Raw genomic sequence first — 26,879 nt, 5'->3', positions numbered from 1 at the left:
GAGTTACACACAAAATATCATATATTTCCAACTTCCAAAAATGCCCAGAAAGCTGTAACCAGACTGCCCATATTTGAGCAATTATGCATCACGACAAGTCACATTGGCTAAAAGCTGCAGTATTTCTTCCTGTGCAAATTAAAACAATATATTTCTAATTTATAGTCTATAAATAAGAAAAATTAAATTAGTAATTAAACTTTACAAATAACTGTGCCACTATATTTGATAGCACATATATTACTCCCTTTTCTTTAGTGAAATAGTAGGCATAGAGGACAAACTACAGACAGCCAAGGAGAAAAAAAGAAATTAAAAAGGGGGAGGGAGACTTATTTTAAAAAATACTGTCTGGAAAAGGGAATACAAGAAAGGGCAACGGGTAACACTGTCAGTTGAGAGTCAGTCATTCCTGACTCTGTGAACAAGCAAAGGGCGGTCCACCACGGTCCACCACAGAGCAGCTGGGGGACAACTGCTCAGAAAAGCATGCTTATTTCACACCACCACACTTTCCCCACTTTTCCATTTTTTTCATTTTTGCCCCAAATTACCACTCTCCAAAAAAATTACTTTTTCGATGAGCATAAAAATAGCACTTACCAAATCAAGAATTACAGAGAATTGTGTTGTACTAATTACCATGCATTTGCTCTGACCTTGGCAATGTACTACATGAATAAGTACATCTAAAAAAATTTAAATAAATAAGTACAAGTTTTTGGCAATTTGTTGTACATAGGCCAGCAAATGAGTACTTTAGTATTTGAAGAAAGTAATAAGTTACAGCTGTGGAGGGCACAGTTTGTGCTGTGACGAGCTTTGCTTTTCAGTAGGACAGCATCACCAACAATGCCTACAGAGAGCCTCTGTCTGCTGGCAGAGCTTTCCTCACAACTGCTGGCAGATTAGATTTAGTCCCAGGCTCATGGTGTTCTGATCCTGGATCTAAAGGACTTGCCACTTCCACTGTTTGCAAACAGAAAGAACCTATATAAGCATTTACTGCTGGGTTTTGTGGACCTGCTTTTATAAACTAATAACAGAACAACCATGTAATGCTTGCCATATGCAAGATTAAGAGAATTCACAGCAATGACATATGCTGAGTGGTTTGCTTTTATAATAACAATGATTATTGGTAAATTTACAAATGTTATTCTTCCTTTTATTTGACAAATATTTCTTGAGCACTGGTGTGCCAAGAATTGTTCAGTGGACTGAAGGTGCCAGATAAAAAAACAGTTTCAGAAGAAATGATACATGTTCTGGAACCAGACAATGATGCACATTTTGGGTGCATATCTTGATACTTGGTTCCTTATATGAGGATACTTCAAGTACTTCATGGAAAGTGAATTAAATATCAGATTTATTTTGGCCCCAATTTTGTGAAACACATATTTTTTTCTTAATAACATGTATTTTCCAAAGGGTTTTCAAAGACTCCTTGTATGTGTGTGTGTGTGTGTATTTTAAATTAAATTATGCATGTTACAAAACTTGTAAGGATTAAATGGAAGATTAAAATCTTTGCAAGAAAATAATATTATGAAATTTCACCACATCATTTTAGATTGTTAAATCGTAAAGGATAATGTAATAATTATTTAATTGTCAAGTGTATACTTCATCTACATTTTTAAAGGAATTGTTTCAAACTTTGGACTGACATAACATATAAACATTCATGTCATACACACATTTTCAGAAAATCAAAAAGTAACTTGTTTACATTAATCTCTCATTTCATTTGGACTATAACCATCTACTACTTCTTTCACAAAATACATTTTCTAATGTAGCTTCTAATATATAATTACGTAGTGAGAATATTTTATAAAAATCATTTATAAATCATCCACACTATTTCTAGATTTAAGAAAAGCTCCATCATTTATGCACCACATAACCTGACCTTTTCCTTGGGATCAAAAAAAAAAAAATCTTTTCATTAGATGTATTAACAGCAAATACACAATTTAAAATAATGAAAATTAACGATTTTTATATGTACATTCTCAATGAGAATTTAAAAAAATCACAATTATATCATGGCTAAATTAGTAGATATTGAAAATTACTCCATATTTAAGATTTAGTTTAAAAATAAACCTTATATATAAGGTTTATTTGTATAATATGCAATGTATAATATAACTTGTATAATATGCAATGGCTATTAAAGTTAAACTTGCATATCATTTAAAGGAAATATTTAAAGAAAGTTATAAAGCTAAATATGCCTGGTGATACTACTGTTAAACAAATACTTAAAACAGCATTCCTGCTGCCATATAATCATTAGTTATTAAAACTTTCAGTTATATATTGGGCCCAGCGATGTGGCCTAGTGGCTAAAGTCCTCGCTTTGAACATGCTCTGGATCTCATATGGGCGCCGGTTCTAATCCCGGCTGCTCCACTTCCCATCCAGCTCCCTGCTTGTGGCCTGGGAAAGCAGTCGAGGACGACCCAAAGCCTTGGGACCCTGCACCCACATGGGAGACCCAGAAGAGTTCCTGGCTCCCAGCATCTGATTGGCGCAGTACCAACCATGGCGGTCACTTGGAGAGGGAATCATCGGACGGAAGATCTTCCTCTCTCTCTCTCCTCCTCTCTATATATGTGACTTTGCAATAAAAAGAAATCTTTTTAAAAAAACCTTCAATTATAACAAGAAAATCTGATGTAAAAATTATATTTGAAAATATATTTCTACTTAAAATGAAAAACTATTTCTAAAAAAGAATCAACAGCTTTATGAATAAAAATAAGCAATGACACTCTAATTGAAAAAGCAGAGTATTAGTAAAGCTTCTAAATTAAAAAACAATATTCTTAGTTGCACAAAACATTAGGGGAATATATCATAAATTAGACTTGTGCTAGATAACTCCAACAAATACTCAATTTTCTTCACTTTTTGAAAATTACCTAAAATGCAAATATTTAAGAAATATAGTTCATGAAAATCTTCTTTAATTGAGTATCCAGATTGTGTGCATAACTGTATGAGTGGGTTGTGGTTTCTAGGTGGAAGAGAAAGGTTTTTATTCATTTTGCCTAAGATTATTCATTTCAAAGTCTTTTATGACAGTTCAAAGAATACATGCTAAATGCAATTTGCATTTCAAAAATATTATTTATCAACATAAATGCTTACCATTCGGACTGAAAGCAATCCAGAGTTCTTGTCATTCCCATTTTGATCAGGAAATTGCAGAGAAAGTCTTCTATTACTTCATGTGCTGCCTCCCGTGCAGGAAGAACTGTCTTCTGTTCCTGAAATTTAAATTTGCAATTATTTATTTTTTTACATTTCAAAATACTAATTAATAGCCCAAAGAAGCTATTCATGCATTCATGTTTTTCAACAAATTTTTAATGTTATGTGCCAACTGCTAGGGATAAGATATTAATTAAAAAAAGGTCTTTGCCCTCTGCGATGTCAAGTGATGGAAACAGAATGAATAGCTAAGCAAAAACTATGCAGGACAGCAGTGCGTGGTGGGCAAACTAGACTGAAGGAAGGAAAGCAGCTGTAGGACTGGTACTTACGTGGATGGGGTGTGTGTGTGTGTGTGTGTGTGTGTGTGTGTATGAGTGAGCTGAGTTAGCTGCAAGATAGGAAAATGTTCTTGATAAAGGAGATTGGAGCCATAAGTCAAACAGACACAATCTTCAAAATTGAAATGTTTAAAGCCTAAAATCCTTGAATTCTAAAAATCCAACAAAGATCAATATCTATAAACATAATTCTAGAACTATACAACCACACAAAAAAATTTTAGAGGGCATTTATTTTATTTACTTACATTATAATTCACTTAACAGTAAAATAGGCAACAATAATATACATATTTCTGTAAGGATAAACATTCAGGTATACTGACAATAGCTGTAGACTAACACAATCATTAAGAGATCAAAATATGATCTCCACATGCATTCGTACGCATACTTTATGCGTGTGCTATCCACACATACAGTGTACCCCACTGTAGACGGTAATTATGTGCATGCAGCATCATGTCGGGGTTGTCTGAACTCCTGTGATGGACAACCTAAGTCTTCAGACAAGATAGATCAAAAGCCAGGAGGGATCTTAATCACGGGAAGAATGTTGTCTTACACAAACACAGACATACAAAAATTACAACTCTACACATACTGAGTTTCAACATTTTTACATATTTTCACAGTTGTTTGCAAAGACAGTGTTGTGGTGTGCTTCCCCAGAGTCAAATTTGGAAAAATAAATACTGTGAATCAGAAAGCTCATACAAAGATGAAACACATACTGCAGTAAATTCTAAGACATAATTCTCACAATCTAAAACACTGGCATAAAAGAACAAATGAGAAAAGTTGACACACGAAAAGTATACTGTCAACACAGATGACAAGCATCTGCAGCGAGGTGATGAAAAAAAGCAGCCAAACTCAAACACATTCACTCTATGTGGATGTGTTGCATTGTTATGAATAGTGTTGGCTTTGATCCTTTTAGTGATTATTCTCAGAGACAAGTTCACATTCACTTTCTACACACAGCTGCTATTTTAAATTTCTTCTATGACTCCATATATATCAACATGGGCCTCTGCCTTTTGGAACACATGGAAATCCATCCCACATGCATTCATACACAGTCAATGAAACAGAATTTGACAAACAACAGCAACCCCATTGCTTGTATGCCTATCCTACTTCACACATAATTATTTCCAAAGCAGTCAGTAACTCCAATGGCTTTTTCAGGCCAATGTAGCATTAGTACATTAAAATCTCCTGGAATTTCATAGCTATAGTCAATTGTCACAGGTAAATGATATTTTTAAACTAGAAGGTTTGCCAATGCTTAGCTCAAGGCCTATACACTCATCTGGATTTCTGGCCAACGCAGTCATCTGTTTAAAAGGAAAAAAGTTACACTGGAGGTTAGGGTTTCAGCATGTGAATTTAGAGAAGATACAATTTAGTCCAGAGCAATTAGCAAGCAAGTGGGGACTTGGCTCTATAGAAATTCCTTCCAACAATCTGAATGCAACCTCAAAGTGGATTCTCCCTCAGAGGCTCAGACTACAACTCAATATGACTAAAGCACTAAATGGAATAAATAGACTTCAGTGATAACACCTAAAATGTTTTAGTCCCTTATTTTATTTGATTTCAAACTTTTATTATGGTTTATAGTTGAAATTCATTTTCTTCCACAAAGATCAAACCTCCAAATTAGTGTTTATACTGTGTTCCACTTTTTCTATTAATTATATTTATGAATAAGCAGATAAAAAATTCTTGAATTTCTGAATGTACCAGGTGAATTAATTGCATATGGCTGACAGGAAAAAAAGTGGGAGTAGATTTTTGTGAAAGTGTAACTTATTATGTAAGTTGCTAGCCTTTGTCAGTTTAGGTGGAGTCCAAATCCTTAATCAAGAACCATTCATCATTTAATGATCTGTGACAGCACTAAATCCATAAATAACAGTAGAAAAAGTCACTAAATTGGTTCAATTCTTTTTCTTCTCTAAAGAAAGCCATTTTCTGAAGTTAAGGTACCACATATGTTGGCACAACAGTAGTCAAACTGAATAATCAGGCAACTCTTTTAACAAAATAGGACTGAAAATTTACTAATCCCTTCTTCAGGATGTGGCTTTCTGCTTCTCCCTTTTTAAAAAAAGATTTACACATTTCCTAGGTAGGGCCACAGAGGGAGAGGAGCAGACAGAGGGAGGTCTTTAATCTAGCAGCTCATTCCCCAGTTATACACAAAGGCTGGGACTGGGACAAGCTGAAGCCAAGCTTTGGGAACTCTGGGACTCCCCCATGGAAGTAGCAGTCATCCTTTGCTGTTTTCCCAGGCTATTAGTAGGGAGCAGACTGCAAGTGCAGTAGCCAGGATACAAAACCAGTGCTTTTAGGGATGTCAGCACTGTAAGTGGCACCTTAACCTTCTTCGTTACAGCACCGGCCCCTCTCTTTTCTTCACATGGCCTTTTTGATCCGAAATTATAGTTGCAAGGATTTCAACATTCAAAACTGCAAATGGTTTAGGATTTTAATATCTTTACAGACTATGAACATTCAAATTTTAACCTTCAAAATTATGGCATGGGATTGTGGGTGGAGATTCTAGTCAGTACAGAAACGCTACCTGAACATAAATGAAGAGGTGGAGCCCTCTGTTCCATATAAAACATCAGCAAGCACAAATGCCCTGAGGCAACAGTGTGATTGGCCTGTCCTTCAGACAAGAGACCAGCTTTCCCTTTCATACAGTAACTTAGTGCCTTGATTTTTGGAAATAATGGATGTAAATATGTCAACTAGACCAGCGGCGAGGTAACTGTGCTTATAAATAAACCTACTAGAACACAGCCAGTCTGTTTACACAGGTGTGTGTCTGCACCTCACTAGCCACCGCAGACATCTATAGTGTCCAAAGGCTGAAATATTTACGGTTTTAACATAAAAAAGTTGCAGATCTCTAAACTAGACCAACAAAACTATTTAAGCAATTGACATTGGATTTTAAGAGAGCCATAAAAACTATCACATCTAGTAAGTAGTAGGCAAGATAAATCAAATAATGGATAGGTTCTTACAAACATAAAAACAGCATCTTCCCTCAAATGTATTCAGTTTCTTCTGATTTGCAATGAGTCACTAATCTACCTCCTGAGCACTGAAATAAGCATTTCCATTTGGTAGTAGACCTTCCCTCTCCTTCCTAGCCAGGTATAGCTATATGCCAGGGTACAAAGGACGCATCGAATGTTTACATGGAAAGGCATTGAGGAAAACCTGTCTGTTTTGCTTCAAAGAGTCCATCTTCTCAATTTTTACTGGGTGTTTGGAACAGAATTAGTGGGTTTCTAGATTTAGGCACTTTAAAAAACAGAGAAAAATTGACATAGGGAATAATAGTAGAAGAACTCTATTTTGCACAGAGGAAGTCAAATTTACAAGCAAATATCACAATCCTCTTCATTTTTTTTCAAAAGGAAAAGGTTTAATTATTGAAAAAAGCATCCTCTTGACCTACCAATAGTACAACTATATAAAGAGCTTTAAAAATATTTTTGCTAATATATTATTTCCAATTTTTAAGTTTTCAGTTTTGTACATGTCATCAGTTTTACCTCCTTTTAACTGGTTATAATCTAAAAGCATCTCTCATCATATTCCTTAATAAGTTCATAAACCTTCCAAAGGCCTTAATATATTGAGCATTCCATACTGTATATTGAATAATTTCAAGAAAAACAAGAGACACAAATACTTTAAAACCCAGACTGCAGAATTTGTATATTTTGCAAAATCCCAAACATGAGCACTGAAAATGCTTGGTTGAATCTCAATTGAGATGAATCAGGCAGTAGTCTGAGAGAATCTATGACTGTGACAAGAGTGACCTTAATAACAAGATAAATAGTGACTACAACAGCTTGCAGAAAGTGAAGACTTGATGTAAAATTAAGAGAAATGAAAAAGAAATGATATTGATGCAGCATTTACCAAGTTAAGCGTTTGCATTTTAAATGACGTTCAAAACTTCGTACTGAAAGTACTATTCCCAAACCATAGGCTACAAGTGTGTTGTTCACAATTCTTACCAAAATTTGAGTATCAGTAGCTTGTTCTTGAACCACCTGAATAGCTTTTGCAAGATCTTCTTCACTTTCTGGAATACTAAAATTGTTATCTGGTATCTAAAGCACAGAAAAAGGAAAAGGAGAGGTGAGCATAAATATAAGAAACCATTCAGAAATCCCCCTTTTATTATGAGAGGATACATTCCCAAACATCCTATGGGGATTTAAACCAGTGGGCAGTAGCTGACCCTATGCAATTATATAATATGTTTTTCCTACACATACATTTTTATTTATAAATTACACATAAGAAGATATTAATAAAGGCTATTAGTAAAATATCACAAAAGTATATCACAATGTAATTCTTTAAAACTTATGAACTGTGTATTTCTCAAGTTTTCCATTTAATATTTTCAGACTGCACTTTACCATATATGATGGAAACAACAGGAAATTTGCACATCGGCGGAGTTCTGAATCTTACCTAAGAAACAATTTTTCTTCACAAAGCAAAGGAAAAGAAACACACTTTATAAAAGATATGATACTATCATAAAGATCTATGAGAAATGAGTGAGGAAAAACAGACAACTTTGAGATTTCCTTGTAAAAATCATTCAATCCCACGTCTAAGATCATGCAAAACTGCTTTTACTTATAATGACAAATGTTACCTAACAACTCTGCTGGAAAGATTTCAGGCTATCTGAACACCACCCTGCCTCTCAAACTCAGATTTTCTCCATTACTTTTTAATAACTAAGAGCAATGCAACCTAGTTTATTAAAAACAAAATTCACTCAGAGCTAAAATCTTCAAAAATGTAATGGTTGTTAACTATGAAATTAATGATAGCTAACACCACATATTTTTAATTGTCATTTTAAGTCATTTACATTTATCAACTCATCCAGTAACTTTATGTGGGACATATAATCTCCATTTTACAAGTACCTGTAAAAATTCTCTCCTATGCTTCCTCTCTGGCCCACCCAGGCCAAAGAGGGCCAGACTTGCTTACACAGTTTTAATCACAGCTTCTGCCAAACGAAGGCAGCTCATCCTCCAAGTCTCAGAAGCAAAGATGAATCTCACCAGAACAATAAGCGGTAGGAGAGCTTTGGAATGGGAACAATAGATCAGAAGGAAGCCCAATCCCTGAACTGCATCCCAGAGGACAACACCTGGGGTGCCCTGACCAAGGTAGCTCTGGGTACAGGAAATGCCTCTTGGACAGAGACGAGGAGTCCAGGTATGATACACATTCCCTAGGCAGATGATAAGGAGCTGAAGCTGGAGCACAAAAAAGAGGAAAACTAAAGCCACCAAATGTGTTATGCAATCTAAGTGTCTGAATAGAATTTTCACATCTTAACCAGCTGATGTTAGCTGAATTTAGTGCAAAAATCACTATATCTAAGCGAACAATAATCACTGTGATGTTGCAAAAAAATAAAAAGAATATCTCATGAGATGACTATATTTAAACTGCATAGTAAATTCCTAAAATTAGCACATTACCTCTTCATATTCATACTCATCTTCAGATGCTTCAGTTATGGTGACCTCTGCATTTCTTGTCAAGATTGAATATCCAAAATATGAAATAAAATTACTATATCAAATATTCATTTGACCTTAAAATAGTGTTCAATTATACTATGAGGAAGTTCAAATAAACATATAACTTGTTTAAAAAATTTTTTCACCCATACAGTCTACAAACCTAAACATAAAACATTTAAATTAGCATTATTGCTTTGTGTAACCCAAAGCCATGAAAAGTTACAGTTTTACGTGTCTGTCAAATGATTTACAACTTCATTTTAATGGGTCTTACAAACATAAGGGTATTTCAAAACACTCAAAGAAAACTGGATTTTAAAATATATTTATCTTCATGCAAAAAAGTTGCAACTCATGCAGTTTTTCCATATTTCTTATTTTCCATGAACTCTTTGAAGGTTTCCCCATACACATTCTATCACAGAGTAACTTAAGTTTGAAAAAAATCAGTGAAAAAAAATATTTTTTTCTTTCCCATTTATCTTGAATCATACTAGGTTTTCCATAGCTTCTGAGTCAATTATTCTCAATCAAATTTTTCTATTCTGAATATTGTGAGTGAACCAGAAAGCACATCTATATCAAAACACAGCTGAAGAACATATTTTATAGTTTTTAGCAATAAAATTCATGCAAATCTCTACTTTTATCTTTATATTGCAACTTAAATTTTCTTTATAGGGAAGGTGATCCAACACATAGCATACTCTAAGTAAAATAAATCAGGAACATGAAGGTAAATATCATATAACTTACATGAAGATAAATATTAATAACTTCAGTAATTCTTGAATCTGAAGAAAATGTCCAATATGCAGCAATAGGCAGAAGGTTTGGTTACCAGGAATCATGAGGTGGGGGTCAAATGGTCAAATGGTACAAATTTTCAATTATTATAAAATGAATAAGTTCTGGGGACCAAATGTGTACCATAATGACTACACTTAAAAATAATGCATCATATGATTGAATTAGATAGATAGATAGATAGATAGATAGACTGATAGATACAGAAGACAGATTTTTTTTTTTTATCTGAAAGGCAGAAAAAGAAAGATCTCCCATTTGTCACTTTACTCCCCAAATGCCTACAACAGCTAAACCTAGACCAGGCTGTAGCTTGCAATCTGAAATAAATCCAATTCTCCCACCTGCATGGCAGGAACCTCCTAGCTGGGCCATCATCTGCCACTTCCCAGCCTGCGCTTTAGCAGGAAGCTGGAAACAGAAGTGGAGTCCAGGATTCCAAAACAGGCCATCTGATGTGGCCTGTAGGTGTCTGCAGCACCGTCATAGCTGCTAAATGTCCACCCCAGAATACTGGAAACTTGCAAATGCAACAAAGAATTCTTACTACAAAAACATAAATTAGAGAAATAACTTCATGAAGTAGACACATTAAATAAACTTGATTTTGATAATCACCTCATGACACATCTCAAAACATCACCTTGTACATCTTAAACATATGCATTTTGTCAACTGCATTGTACTAATATTAAGAAACAGAAATAATAGCATAATAAGCACCTATTATCTCATAGTTGCTGTGGATCAAGAATTTAGTGGTGGGTCCGGCGGTGTGGCCTAGCAGCTAAAGTCCTCACCTTGAAAGCCCCGGGATCCCATATGGGTGCCAGTTCTAATCCCGGCAGCTCCACTTCCCATCCAGCTCCCTGCTTGTGGCCTGGGAAAGCAGCCAAGGACGGCCCAAAGCTTTGGGACCCTGCACCCGTGTGGGAGACCTGGAAGAGGTTCCTGGTCCCGGCATCGGATTGGTGCGTACCGGCCCGTTGCGGCTCACTTGGGGAGTGAATCATCGGATGGAAGATCTTCCTCTCTGTCTCTCCTCCTCTCTGTATATCCGGCTTTCCAATAATAATAAAATCTTTAAAAAAAAAAGAATTTAGTGGTGGCTTAGGAGGATTTCTTTAAGATGTTTTATTATTATTACTTATTAGAAAGATTTACAGAGAGAAGGAGACACAAAGATCTTCCATCTGAGGTTACCCCCCAGATGAGGGCAAGGGTCAGAACTGAGACAATCTGAAAGCAAGAGCAAGAAGCCAGACGCTTCATCTACGTGTCCCATGTGGATGCAGGGTCCCAAAGACTTGGACCATCTGTCACTGCTTTCCCAGGCCATAGGGAGGGGATGGGAAGTTAAGCAGCTAGGACTCATACCAACACCCATGTGGATGCTGGCCCTTGAAGGGGCAGGATTAGCCTATTGAGCCACAGAACTAGCCCCAGAAGGATACTTCTGCCTTTTTTTTCAAGTATTATTATTAACAATACAGTTTTGTAGGAATAGGGGCTTGTCTCTTCCCCTTCCTTTCCTTCCTTTCCCTTTTCCCCTCCCAACCACTTACAGAAGGAGGATTTCTGACTGAGTCTCTCATGAAGTCACAGTCAACACAGCAGCCAAGTGGCAGCCATCCAGGGGCTGACCCAAGGCAGGTGACTCACAGACACTGGGCTGGATGGAGGTCTCAGCTGCACCCCACTTGGGTCTTCCCCATGCTGCTGAAGCATCCTCAAGACACCGAAGCTAGGGGATTGAGGAGAGGTAGAGCCACAATGTCTTTGGTGGTCAGGTTTCAGATGTTATTATAATATCGTATCAGTTAATAGGCCAACCCTATTCACTACAGGACGACTACACAAGAGCATGGATACTGGGAAGCATGCACCATTGGACATCATTTGGGAAGCTGATTATCACACTACTTTGTAGCATATCAAGAGTATTGAAAGAAAAATAATATAGGGAAAGCATTTAGAATTCAGCTTTGGTTACAGGAAATGATATAAAGAATTTATTATTATTTTCCTTACTCTGGAAAAGGAATGAGTATTAATAGAGTAATGTCATTCTTCTCACAGGCCCTAGTTATCCCTATGTTAAGATGAGTGGATAAACAAAAAGCATTCTAAATTTCCCTGAAGTTCTAGACTTACATTTTTTAAACATACGTAGTAAGACTTCCAAACACTCAACTAGCAGAAGTCAGCCTCTTTTCTGGGGAAACATGTGCCCCCTCCTAAGATATCAGTGATTTTTTTTTGTAAGCAGTCACTTTTCTGAATATCATCAGAAAAGCAATGCCATCCTTCATTATATATATTTAACAATGAATTTCAAAAGAAAGTAAATATTCAAAACTCTTTGGGACAGACTGTAAAACTGTAACTAAGCCAACAACTGACAAGATTATATAAGGAAAGATGTTATAGTGTAAGTTGTTAAACATGGCAACACATAGAGGAACCAAGTGATTTGTTCTCAAAGCATTGGAAATGTCAAACAACACTTGCATGTTTCTTTCCAGAAAAATCTCCCAGGCAACAGCTTTTAAGAGTGAATATATTGTTTCCCTAAACAAAAAAAAAAAAAAGATTGAGAAAAATAAATTCTTTTTATGAAGCCTACTATTTCATATGGACAATAACACATTTATTTTCACAGAAACCCTGTAATGTTGAATGTTAGTGATACAGCCATCTCTAAATTGAAGTATCTGAATCATGGAGATTAAGAGGTTGGCACAAGATCATGCACCTACAAGTGACAAAAACCAAGTTTCTGAATACAGATGCCATAAATTCTCTTCTTTACCATGCCATCACTAGAATGACACAATATTAATATGCTATATCATATTGATTTTTACCAAAATCCTAATTATAAATTCATCTATTTGTTTTCAAACTTCCTAAGTGTCAAGCTACTAATAGCTAAAAACAAATCACTTAAACAGCTTATTACAGAGACCTCAAAGGAGGCAGAATCATAACATAACTGCAGACCAACACACTAAAATTTTTGTAGGCAAAGATAAGATACAATCAGACAAAAGGTCAGGTAAAGCACCAAGAATAGAAAGTTATTCTTTCCAATTGCTACTTTTTAACTCTCCATAATATAATCTGAACATAAAATTTCCCCAGAAGTAACTCTTTTTAAGTGTAATATTGCAGCGTTGATGGAGAAACTAAAGCTTCCCATGTTCAAACAGCAAACATCCCCTGACTTCTCAGAATCTTCTAGTGAGGTAAATGAGGATGGGATAAAAGAACAGTTAAACATCAGCTCACGCCATCTCACTCTTAAATCTGATCAAAGCCAAATGTCTGATGTTCCCGGAGACCTCATAAATTCCGATTGCTTTTTCCAATTACACTTGGTCAAGAAAATAACCAACCTACCTATGAAAGCCTAGATTTTAATGCCATCACAGCTTTTAAAAAGGCTTGTGTATCCTACAGACCTACTTCTTCATATGTGTGGGAATATTTAAATGGCTGGAACCAGGAAGCAAACTGGATTCCTTATGATTTTGAAGTAATAGCAAAAATAGGGCTTTCTTCTGCTTCTCAACATTCACAGTGCAAAACGTAGAGAAGTGATGTGGCTAAGGAAAAACTGTGATTCTCAGGAGCATTGGGTTGGCACCTCCCTGGTGGAGGACAACTGACTTATGATATGTTGGTTGGAGATGGACAGTGGGTTACTACAGAGCAGCAGATACAGCTACCTCAAGCTGCGCTCACTCATATACGGGATGCAGCACTGTGGGCATGGGAGAAAATTGCAACTGGGTCTGAATTTGCAGGCAGTTATACAAAGTTATCCAAGAAGCCAGAGAATCTTACGCTGACTTTATAGGACCTTTGACAGACTCCATAGAAAAACAAGTTAGGGGAGAAGGCACTAGGAAATTGTTATTAAAGCAACTGGCCTTTGATAACACGAAAGGGGACTGCCAGGCTGTTATTCGTCCTATAAAAGAAAGAGAGGATCTTCTGGTTTACCTGAAAGCCTGTCACAACACAGGGACATTTAAACTCCATGCCCAGCAGCACTTGAAACTTTTGCTATTCAAAAGCAAATGAATGCTAAATGTTTTAACTGTGGCAAGCCAGGACACCTTAGAAAAAATTGCCGAATGCTTCCTTCAATTCAAAACTACCATGTTAATACTTTTAACAGTCACTCCCCTGGAATATGTCCCAAGTGCCAAAGAGGCGGCACTGGAAAAAAGAATGTAAATCCAAATTTGATCATGATGGCAGATGCCTTTGACCAGAAGACTACTGGAGGAGCCAGTCCCAGGTCCCAAACATTCAGAGGTTTACAAAACAGGAATATCCTATTCAATTTGTGTCTGCGGAGAAGCTACAAACTTAAAACTGAAATGCACTTTGGCATGAATGCTTCTACACATGTGTCAAGCTGACTAGCAATACACGAACAAACACATAAGCAAATTCTGAAGTAATTCTGTATCCATCTGAAAAAAAAAAAAAAAACCCACAAAAGGGAAACAGTAGAACCGAAGCAACCACCCTGCCATCACCAGGATCCCATATGGGAGCCGGTTTACATCTCAGTTGCTCCATTTCCAATCCCTTTCTCTGCTGATGGTCTGGTAAAGCAGTAGATGTCTGAAAGCCTTGGGAACCTGCTCCCATGTGGGAGACCTGGAAGAGGCTCCTGGCTCCTGGCTCCTGACTTCAGATCAACTCAGCTCTGGTCGTTGCGGCCACCTGGGGAGTGAATCAACAGACGGAAGATCTTCTCTATTTCTGCCCCATCTGTATATCTAAATTTCCAATAAAGTTTAAATAATAAATAAATACCACAGACTTGACCCCACGCTTCTTATCACTCACAGCACAAGGGAAGATTTAGGGACCAAAGCCATTGTTGAACAGCCTGATCTCCACTGGGATCCCACATGGGTGTCATTTTGTTTACCAATGCTTCTCTTCCCATGCAGCTCCCTGCTGCTCTCACTGGAAAGCAATGACAGACGGTCCAAGCCCCGGGACCCTGCGCCCACATGGGAGTTCTGGAAGAGGATCCAGGCTTCTGACTTCGGATTCGCTCAGTTGCGATCACTGCTGCAATTTGGGGAGTGAGCCAGAGAATAGCAGATCCATCTCTCCTCTCTGTAAATCGCCTTTCCAAAAAACAATGAAGTGAGGAATATAATCAAGTACCTGTTCAACATCACCATGTGTGAAAAAGTTTACAGCACCATTTTAAACAACAATTTTGCCAATCTGGAAAAGTCCAATTCATCAAAAATTGTCTGAAAGACAGTCCCCTTTACTCTGGATCTACTTTCACTGAGTAACTGCCTCATCTGTGATTTAATTCCTTACAAGAGTCTATGATCACCATTCACACACACATCAGTTATTTTACCCCTGTGGGATCATAAACTGACATTCTGGCTTGAAATCAGTTTCTTAACACCAAGCTGATTCTGTGCCCTTACAAAAATGCCTTCCTTTTCTGCTTATGTCCTTCAAAGAACATGGCTGAATTACAGTCACAAAATCTGTTTCTTTCACCCCATCCTTTACCCTCACATCTGGCTCTTGCTTTCCACCTGTATGTCCTTGACCATGTCTCCTTTTCTATTCTGCTTGTGCACAGGGTACTTTCTGTTATTTCTCTTCCGTTTCTGCCCTCAAGCCCAGTCCGTGGTACCATCCACTGCAGGGCAGGTCTGTACTCTCAAGTCATGGCCTATACACAGACCACGGCTCCCATTTATCACCAATACTACTCGCTTTGGAAGGACTTCAGCAGCAGTCATGATTTTGCTAAACATAAATGGTTTCCCCGGTACGTGACTTCGTGGCTGTGTTCACTGATGGTTGTTCCACTAACAGAATAGGACCTAGATCCCAGTGCTGTAGGTCTCATAAGCACATGCAACATCCACCCCTGAAACTGTTAGGCAGCCCTCAACGCCTCATAGCATTATATAACACATCTGCTAGAAGCTTCCAAGAACAAATGCAGCTGACCTAATGGAGCAGAGCCTGTGCTGACAGTTTGTGTAAGGAGTCACATACCAAAGTCTTGTAATGAGCCAGAAACCAGCAAACAATTTTCAGATGTGATCAGCATACAAAATTCCCTTCATTCTCATGTATTTCTCTGCCATATTTGTAGGCGGTGGTCACTGCCAGCAGCAGCATCTTCATAAAGAACTAGAGTGAAACATATAGCTAATTATGTTTTACATGATTTCCCAAAGCTACGATAGACAAAAATCACTTTGCAATCTTGGCCATCCCTTCAGTACTATTGTACACAGAGGCCGTCTAAAATCTAGTGTTAACTCCTCCACGATCAACATTTTACTTATTAAATTGAAATAAAAGTACTGTAAATAGTGAGCTTCATGGTCATTGTCCTTTTTCTTGGGAGGCCCAGTTTATATAAAGTAAGTTAACTAAACAATAGACACCAAAGAGAGCATAATAAACCAACCAGAAAAACAGAACACCTGGCATGCTTGCCAGCTCCCTGCTGTCTGCCATCAAGTCTTCATGAGGTCTCACAGTTATTATTGCATATCCGGAGTCACTGCCAATTCAGTAGAATTGGCAAGACTGGACATTTATTAACCATGTAAGACTCATAAAGTAACATATAAGACTCATAGTTCTCATGATATATGGTAGCAAAACTATTTCCAAATTCTTTGTTAGTTTTTAAAACAGAGACGGCCCAGTGGCGTGGCCTAGATGCTAAAGTCCTCGCCTTGCAAGCCCGGGATCCCATATGGGCACCAGTTCCAATCCCGGAAGCACCACTTCTAATCCAGTTCCCTGCTTGTGGCCTGAGAAAGCCCAAAACCTTGGGACCCTGTACCTACATGTGAGCCCGGGAGGAAGTTCCTGGTTCCTGGCTTTGGATTCGGCACAGTACCAGCTGTTGTGGTTACTGGGGGAGTGAATCATCCGACAGATCTTCCTGTCTCTCCTCCTCTCTGTACATCTGACTTTCCAATAAAAATAAAATAAAACTTTAAAAAAAGAGAAAGAAACATGTACTATCCTCTTTCTATTCTTTCCATTTAATCAATTATGAGAATGTTTATATTTAATGGAAAAAATTTAAGTTAAAAAAGAAATTAAATCGCACAATCAGAACAAAAGCTCAATTTTAACTAAATCCAGGTTTCCTTTCTTCTCTGCCTTCCTCCCTCTCTCCCTTCCTCTTTTCCTCTCCTTCCTCTCACAGATTTTTACAGTCTAGCCCTGTATATTGCCAAAAGGATCCTAGATTAATCTATTCTAGATTTCTTACAGCTGTAATGATAGCTAAGATAAGAACTATGTCACACATGCATGTTTTTCACCTTGTAGCAGCTTAAAGTAGAAGTAGAAGAGACACCGGTGACGCCATTACAGCCAGGAGGCTGCAGGGCGAGGGTGCTGCAGCTCATGATTTTTATGACTACATTCTGTGACCCATTCTAAAAAGGTTTTTTTTTTTTTTTTAATGATAATCCTCATTCTGTACTCTGACTTATTGTTTGTGCCACATTGGTCTACCCATGTTGTATATGTTTGAAGGATTAAGAGCAGAAAAGTAGATGATTTCCTGGAGAATTCCAGTCAATCTCTTTTTCAAACCATTGCTTGATATTATTAGTCCACTGTTTACTTCACTGGGAGGATTTGGTCATAAGTTAGAGAAGTGCAGCCAAATGCAGATGATTAGATACGAGGAAAAAGGATATGTGCGAAGTAGAGCACATTAGATGCCTGATTCCTGTCCAGACCATAATGCATTTATCCACAAAACAGCAGCTCGATTAAACTGCCTGACAAAAACTGATACTGAGAAAGCTCACTTCAGCAACCATCATAACTGCCATAAGAAATAATGCCGAATAATATTACAGACGAGTCCAGAGATACAGGGATAATTGCTGCTCACCAGCAATTCTCAAATTTCATTTTAACTGGGAGGTAAAGCTTCTCCCTAAGTACTGAATATAGCACAACTGGCTGTTTAAATGTTTAATTTCTCCAGGCGCTCACTACCCTCTGTGTGAAACACACTTCAGCAGTCAGTCAACAAGACAGACAGAAGAAAAACAAAAGGGCTAACTAATTCAGAATCACATAATTAAATCCGATAAAAGTTTTAGCTGTTTACACTTATAAATGTTGCTTATTTGACGGAGATTTTGTGAGCCATGTACAAAGGGCTACCTATTGGCAGCAGTTACTCAGGAACGGCCCTGCAGATGAAGGTAACCTGGTGCTCATTACTGAACATGTTATGTTGGAGCCTTCCTGGTCAAGGAGGAGTAACAGAGGGACAGGGCCAACTGAGAGCCACAAAGCTTAAAAGCTCGTTTCATAACACTGAAGCACCCCTCTACTTCACTACAGTCAATTTCAAACTATTGAAATTTATTCTGTGAAAGTTATTTTGCATACAATAAAATGCTACATTTTGTCGATTTTTTTTTCAACCAGTTCATTAATTGAGCCAGAGTCAGATAAGGTGACTGGCTTGCCAAAGCTCACAGAACGAGGCAGGACTGGATCACAAGCTGGGGGATAGGAGAGGAGGACTGTGACTGGACAAGTAAGAAAGGAAGAATGCGGTGTCTTTAGGGGAAGCGAGGTGACTGTCTCCCTTTTAGCTGCCTGCAGGAAGGAGTTAGATGCTGTTTTTTAATGTATTTAACCTGTATTTCCAGTACAACTGATGTGTATACTTCCAGAAGAGTAAAAGCCAGACTGGAGTTCTAAACCTCCCTAACGAGAAACAGGAAACATAACCATTCGCATAGGGTTATTCAGTTTTTTTTTCTATTCCTCTCGTTATAAACTTGTTATCACTGCGAATTTTTTCCTCTAACATCTGTAAGCCTTGTCAGCCCACCAAATTATGTGGTTTCTCTAGAGGGAAGAACAATTATTACTACTTACTATATTACAAAACTTGAACAAATCATTGGACAACTGGACCTTGGACAGGATTACAAGCTGGCTACTGGGAACTTCAGCTAATGGGACTTCAAACAGCAGAAAAGCTTCCCTCATCTTCTAACCTTCCCTGGATGGAATTAACTGACTTTTTAATTTATTATTTATTTATTTATTTATTTATTTATTTAAACTTCGGGGCTTATTTAGGAAAACCAGAGACTTTAAAGGAGGGTCGAATGAATTTGTTTCGTCGCCTTAACATAAAACACATAAAAGGTAACCTCCCACCCAAAATGTCTTGAGTTGTTAGTTACGGAGTACGGGGTCCTGCAAGGTCTTTCCATCCTTCTAACTAGTCCAGAGTTACCCACGCTTGTAAAGGGGCGGGTGTCCATCCCGGGGACCGCGGCGGCAGAGACGCCACCCTGAAGTCCCGCCGCTCCGTCCCTGCTGCGTCCCCACTGGACACCTGGCTTAGTCACCACCGGCAGGCCCCGCGCCTACGGGAAGGATACGCTCCAGGTAGTAAGCGTTCTCGGCGGGGGTCAAACCCACGCCCAAGGCTTCATCCAGTCCCCGCAAACTGGAGGTGGGCATCTCCTCAGGAGCCGCCATGGGTGCCTCGCCTGCGCCCCTGGTCGCGGCCATCTCCCGGGCAACCTCTAGACGCTTCCCGACGGCCTCAGACAACTCTCGCGAGATCTCAGCTTCTTCCTCTTCCCCTCCCTCTGGGCGGGCCCCTGCGCGAGACGCTTCCCTGGTTACCGGGACAACATGGTTGCCTGGTAACCCTGAGAGGCCACAGCTCCCGGAGTTGACAGTAAGTCGGAATCAGCAACTTGGATCCCCTCCCCTCTCCCCAGCAGCGTGGATTTCTTCCACTTTAAGTCTGTAGTTCCATTCTCACTTCGTTTTCTTCCCTACATAGCCTTTCTCTTGGTTCCTACGTGCCCGCTGCCGGTCCTCAGAGGTTGGCAGAAAAAACTGCTAGACAAGAGGAAGATACTCAGTGTCTGGGTGAAAAGCAAAAAAGAAGAAAAGAAAGAAACTTACTAGAGATAGTAAATGAGAGACTGAAAACAATGAAAAAGTGATAACCGTCATCCGTCCTTTCCTGGCCATCCTTCCTTAACGCTTAACCTGCATGTCTGCTTTGCCTGGTTTGGGAAAGTATGTGTACCACTCGTTCTTGTCACGGTCAAGTCATTTCCAGAAAAAACTTACCACCTGTATGATGTATAATGGACGATAGTTCGTTCCCCAATCATGTGTAGTACGGGAGCTTCCTTGGCTCTGTGCTGTAAGGGTGTCAAAAGCATCTCCAAGACGCTTCCTTGTAATTTTTTCTTCATTCTACTCTTGTTGATTTTAGAGAATGATTGTATAAACGCTATCATTTGTTATTTAAAGACAGTAACAATTACATAAGGACATGATTGAGAGCTTGGGTTTTGGAGCCAAACGCGAAGGATTCAGACCTGAGCTGCCTCATGCACTACCTATGAAACCTTGGGCTGTTAGAGTTCGGGCTAAAGCCCCGGGACGTCAGGGTGCAAGCTAATCAACCCCCAGAGAACGACAGAGTCTCGCTGGTAATGCAAACAGAGTTTATTGCGCCAGCATGCTGGGGTCAGACCGCACTTGGGGCACGCAGGCCAGCGAAGTGGGGTGGTCAGACCTCGAACTAGCCCAAGACAGAAGATTATACAGGCCCTTTTGGGCTGGGAAATACGTCAAAAGTAACAACCTCAGACATGTTAATTTTTATGGCCTTCAGGCACAGACAGTCTGTTTGGTTCCCATACCCATTATCTTTATGGCTCATCCCATTCTCACACCCTTATGTTTCTGCTATTCCTGGGACCCAGAGAAGAATTGTGCCCGTGCCCTCCTGCACCTGGTTCACAAAGTTGCAAGGCAGCAAAGAACAGATTTATCGCTAAAGTGGAATCCTCCCAATGTCCAGGCGCCTCCTGGACTAGCAAAGTAGCAGTTATTTCAGCACAAAGGAATCTCACACTGCCCAACAAAAACGTTCCATTCTAGCATTCTAACATACTATCACTCTAACATAGCATTTTATTATTCTAACATTTACCTACACTCTAACAGGGTGAACTATGTAATGGCGTTAGTCCTCAATGTTCTTGTTTATAAAATGGAGATAATATCATATCTGTTATTTCCATTACATTTCGTATTTGATTTTGTTCTTTTCAATAGCCAAGGGTCCCAATTATACTAAGAGATGGAAGTATCACTCCTGATTTTATTTTTATGTTAACTTGCCCTAAATGCAAAGAAAAAAATACAAGGAGATAAAAATACACGAGAACTCCAAAATTCGGGGGATAGCTGCTTTTTATACAGTCTGCTGTGTTTCAGAAGAAGGCATTATCTCGTCCTTCGAGGCTTAGTTTCACAAATCCAGCTCTGAGAAGCAGTCTGGGTAAGGAAAGGTCAGTGCTGTGTATTTCCAGCATGCTAGGAAGACAGCCAGGAGTTTGAGTGAACCGTGCAGGAGGACTTCTCAGAACAATTAGTATTGGCTTTTCAATAGCTTACCTCTTCTTAACTCTGCATCTAAGCTTTGTACTGGCTCTTCTGGATGACTCTCTGAACCTTAGGTTCCTGATGCCTAGAATGGAGCTGTGACTGTACACTGTGGCAAACAAGTACATGCTGATTTGGACACGCACATGCCATAGCTGAGCACCTGGGTTTGAGTACCAGCTCTTTTCCTGATTCCAGCCCCTGCTGATGCACTCTGTGGAGGTAACAGGTGGGTTCCTGCTGGGTAATCTAGATTGGATTTATGGCTCCTTGGCTTACACCCGGCCTACCTCAGCTGTTGTGTATATTTGAGGGCTGAACCTAAAAAATGGTTAGTAGATTTGCCTTTCCAATAAAAGTAAAAACAAAACAAAAATCCCTTAAGAGGCTAGCACTGTGGCACTGCTGACTATCCTGCCATCCCATACCAAAGTGCCACCTTCCTCATGAACCCCTGAGGGCACTGGAAGATGACTCAAGTTAATTGCCCCCTGCCATCTATGTGGGAGATGCAGATACACTTCTGAGGTCCTGCTTGGGCCTGCCTGTTGTGAGCCTTGGGGAGTGAGCTGGCAGATGACATATTCTCTTTCTCGCTGCCTCACTCGCTTGCTCCCTCTCCCAGTAATAATATAAGTTACATAATAAGTTTTTTTAAACAGAGTTCATTCAGCTTCTAATACAGACCCACACATTTCTTCGCTGTGCCAGCTGAGAAGCCCTAGACGCAATGTGGACTCCAAGTACCAAGGTCTTGGTGTTTAATAATATTCTCCAAAAAACTAACAAAAATGGCTGACTGGATGGCTTGGCCAAGAACATACAACACAGCTCTGGGGAACCTTCACAGTCCAAGAATGTAAAAATAGTTCTCTCCTACCAATAATCTCACTATTATCAGAGCATACCAAAGGTACAAATGGGCCAACAGTAAGAGTTTCCAATGGACAAGACTAATGCAATTTAAGTAACAAAATTAGTAAGGTAATATTGTAATAAAACCCAAAGGAACATACCTATTAGTCCATATTCATGTAAATAAATGCTTGAATGGATGAATGATGAACAAGGGAGAAATCTCCTATAAAGAACAATTCAAATTTATTTAGACAAGTAATTCCAATTTCCAGTAAGTTGGCCATAGTTTACCACTTCTTTTTTAATTTTATTTACTTGCATACATGTTTTTTGAAAGATCATAACAAAAGAGATTTTCCACCTGCTGGTTAACTCCCTCAAATGCCTGTAATACTGAAGGTTATGCCAGACCACAACTAGGAACCTGAAACTCAGTCTAGGTCTCCCACATGAGTGGCAGTTTCCTAAGAACTTGAGCCTCACCATTGCCTTCTAGGGTTTACAGCAACAGGGGACTAGATCAGAAGTTGAGGATCCAGGAAGAGATCCCAGGCACACCAATATGGCACAACAAGTGTCCCATCTTAATTGCTAAGCCCAATGCCCAAATCTGTCCATTTATTCAGTGTAGTCTAAATACAGTGAGTATCTTCCAAAGAGCACAGTATGAAAAATGGAGAAAAAAACAACCTGCAGTGGAGAAAGATGATAAACCCTGCCTCATCCAGGTGAATGAGATGAACACCAAAAGTAGCAAGTCCTGCTGACATTATATGCTATTGATATGTGTTGGGAATGGCAAATACATCTCTGCTCTCTTTCCCTCCCCCAAAATAAAACAAACAAGCAAACAAATAAATAAAAAAACGTAATCCCAGTTAATCATGAGGAAAATTGAGAGACTCAGGGACATTCCTCAACATGTTTTATCAATACTTTTCAAAATAAGCAATATTATCAAAAACAGAGAAAGATGTGTCCAAAGCCAAGAGTTGCATAAAGAAGCATGAATACTAAATGTGAGATCTTAGAACAATGAATGGACATTAGAAAAAAGAAAGGATATGTGAATAATGTTTGGACTTCTGTCACTGTAATGTTTCAGTGCTAAATCACTAGACGTGACAACTCTATCGTGTAAAGATAAGATGTTAATGTGAATATATGATGATGTTCTATATTATAATTGCAACTTCTTTGTAAATCTAAAACTATTCTAAAATCAAAAGTCTATTTTAAAAATTTGAGGAGCAGACATTCAGCCTGGGTATTTAAATGCCCCATACACCACTTCAGAGGGTCTGGGTTCCATTCCCAGGTCCAGCTCCTAACTCAATCTTGATATCAAGACAGATAATGGGAGGCGGTGGTGATTGCACACAAAACTGGGTTTCTAAATCCTGTGTGGGAGATCTGGATTCCATTTCCAGCTCCTGGCTCCGGCCCTGTGCTGACACAGGCCATTGTGGGCAGTTGTGGAGGGAATCCACCCATGGAAGTCCTCTCCCCCATCTCTCACACATACATGTTTTTAAAATGTTTTTGTCTATGTGAAAGGCAGTGTAACAGAGCGAGACAGATAAGACAGATCTTCCACCTGCTGATTCATTCCTTCGTTGATTGCAGCAGTCAAGGCTGAACCCAGCTGAAGCTGAGAGCCTGGAACTCCATCTGGGTCTCCTACGGGTGGCAGAGACCCAAGGTCCCAGGCCTTCCCAGGAGCACTGGCAGGGTGCTGGATCCAAAGAGGAGCCAGGCTTCAAGCAAGCACTCAGGTGTGGGATGCCAGGTGCTCAACCCAGTGCACCAGTAAGCCCCCTGTCCATTAGTTCATTTCTCCCATATACAGGCAATTTTAAAGTAAATCAAAGGAAAAGATGCCCATTTCACTCATAAATAATAAATTATAAAATAATCGCAGATCATTAAAACTACAACAGTATAACATTTTAAAGCATATTGAAACAGAGGGATAAAAATTTCACAAAACAGTATCTGTAACAATACCGATATAAACAGGCATTTCTTTGCTTTTTAAATTTTAGCCCCCACATATGAGGGGAGCATGTCATATTTGTCTGTGTCGAGATTGTTTCACTCAACATGATGTCTTCCAATTGTGTACATTTTCCTGCAAATTATACTATTTCATTCTTTTATAGTGGGATAATGTTCTGTTTTGCATACATACCACATTTTCTTTAACCATTCATCTGAAGATACACACTTTTTTTATTCCAAATTTTGGATATTGTGAGCAGTACTGTTACAAACATGGTGGTAAAGGTATCTCTTTGATACGATGTGTTCATGTGTTTGGGATATATACACAGAAGTGGGATTGCTGGTCCTATGGCAAGCCTATTTCTAGTTTTTAAAGAAGTCGGTTTTTCACACTGGTTGCACTAATTAACCTTGCCCCTGAAGTCCACATCCTTGCAGGCATTTGCTGTTCTCTGTGCTTCGGGTCTTAGCCATTCTGACTGGGGTGAGAGGATATGTCACTACAGTTTTGATTTGATCTCCCTGATGGCTGGTGATGTTCAGTATTTTCCCATATCTGCTGGCCACTTGAATTTCTTCTTGGGAGAACTGTCTGTTGTCCTGGAACTTTATCATCTCTACTTTTATTTATCTGAGTTTTCCTCTTCTTGGCTTTGTTAGTCTGGCTAGAGGTTTACATATTTTGCTTATCTTCTCAAAAAACAACATTTTATTTATTCAACTTTTGCCTGAAGATTTATTTATTCTTATTGAAAAGTCAGATATACAAAGATGAGGAGAGACAGAGAGGAGGCTCTTCTGTTGCCTGATTCACTCGCCGGGTGGCCACAACAGTCAGAGCCAATCTAATCCGAAGCCAGGAACCAGGATGGGAGCCTCTTCTGGGTCTCCCACATGGGCGCAGGGTTGCGAGGACTTGGGTCATCCCCGACTGCTTTCCCAGGCCACAAGCAGGGAGCTGGATAGGAAGCAGACTGCTGGGATTAGAACCAGCACCCATAGGGTCCCAAGCACGCGCAAGGCAAGGACTTCAGCTACTAGGCTACTGCACCAGGTCCTGTTGATCTTTTGTATTAGTTTCATTTTCATTTATTTCTGCACTGTTCTTTATTATTTCTCACATCCTGTTGATTTGGGTGTTTGGTTTCTTATTTTTCTGATCATTGAAGTGCATCATTAAGTATTTCATTTGAGATATTTCTCTTTTTAATGAAAGCACTTAATGCTGCTATAAACTTCCCTCTCAATATTGTTTTTGTTGTATCACACAGGATTTGATACACTGTGTTTTCATTTCGTTTATTTCAAACAAGTTTTTTATTTCCTTTGTAATTTCTTCAATGACTCATTGATAGCTTAATAACATGTTGTTTAACTTCCAAGTATTTATGAGTGTTCTATTGTTCTTTGTGTTGATTCCGGGTTTTATTCCTTGGATACATGGTATGATTTTAATCTTCCTAAATTTACTCAGACACAGGCTATGATTCAAAATTGTAAAATTTACTGAGAATTCATTTTTGTCCTAATATGCGTCTATCCTAGATAATGTTCCATGTACTGATGAGAAGAATGGTTTTTTAAAAATTTTAATTTAATTTTATTTTTTAGCTGTTAGGTAAAACGTTCTGTATATGTTTATGATTGGTATGTCTTCTTGCTAAATTGAACTTTTTATCAAAACATAACCAAATATAATGTCCTTCTTTATCTCCCTTTGTCATTTTTTTTTATTTAAAGTCAGCTTCGTTTCCTAACAGAGTATGTATTTCTGTTCATTTTTAACATTCATGTGCCTGGAATATTATTTTCCAGTCCTTCACTTTCAGCCTATTTATACTTTGCGGGGTGAGTTCCTTGTAGACAGCACATATAGAAATCATTTTTTGTTTTTATTCATTCAGCCAACCTAAGAGGTTTGGCTGAGAAATTTGATCTTACATCCAAGGCTAACATGGCTTGCTGCTTGGGCTTGGGCGTTATGTGAGCCCAGGAGCATAGTTTCTAAATAATTTCTTTTGGATTAATCAATGTCAGTGTGTACATAGGCAACACATTGGTCTAGTCGGCTACATTTTATAGGATAGAAGTATGGCTTTGAAATGAATGTGGGTTTCCTATGGTATGTCTCTTTGGTCCACAATGAATTCTTTGTCATTTAAAATTGCATACGAAGCAGCTAATGTGTGGGTTCTGTAGAGAATTATTATTATTTTTATACTATTTAAAGACATACGTATTTTGCTCTTAAAATATTTTGAAGGTATCTGACTGGTTGTGGTTTACAGGCTGTTCAGTGTGCAGCAGGCTGTGCAGCCTTCTTAAAAACAGAGCCTTCATCTAGGTATTACAGTTTTCTCCTCCTTCCTAATGCTCACATTGTATCTGAAGCAACAGACCATGTTTATATGAATGATTTGATAATGCATGGTTGATGGTACTACTTCTTGGCCTGTCCACAATTATCCAGCTTTGGAGACACAGAGGGCATGGATGGAAAGGAAAAGAGAACAAAGAAAGCAAAGAATGA

General features: G+C 38.7%; 1 protein-coding gene across 3 annotated transcripts in view; it reads right to left on the bottom strand.

Moving 5' to 3' along the window:
* Window positions 1–19,746, bottom strand: part of SPAG16 (sperm associated antigen 16) — an 886,848-nt gene extending 867,102 nt beyond the window's left edge. For 2 of the 3 annotated variants that reach the window (XM_058664970.1, XM_058664971.1), the window contains exons 1-4: window positions 19,450–19,648; window positions 9,131–9,177; window positions 7,628–7,723; window positions 3,166–3,284 (exon numbers count right to left, since the gene is read on the bottom strand). In XM_058664970.1, coding sequence (XP_058520953.1) covers window positions 3,166–3,284; window positions 7,628–7,723; window positions 9,131–9,177; window positions 19,450–19,582 — 395 coding nt within the window. In that variant the 5' untranslated portion in view covers window positions 19,583–19,648. Of the gene's footprint in view, window positions 1–3,165; window positions 3,285–7,627; window positions 7,724–9,130; window positions 9,178–19,449 lie in introns of all 3 variants that reach the window. The other variant, XM_058664972.1, reaches the window with a different exon arrangement.
* Between the last annotated feature and the right edge of the window lie 7,133 nt (window positions 19,747–26,879).

This window comes from Ochotona princeps, chromosome 5, assembly GCF_030435755.1.
Source record: "Ochotona princeps isolate mOchPri1 chromosome 5, mOchPri1.hap1, whole genome shotgun sequence".
NCBI classification, from domain to species: Eukaryota; Metazoa; Chordata; class Mammalia; order Lagomorpha; family Ochotonidae; genus Ochotona; species Ochotona princeps.
This window is presented reverse-complemented; position numbering and strand designations above follow the sequence as displayed.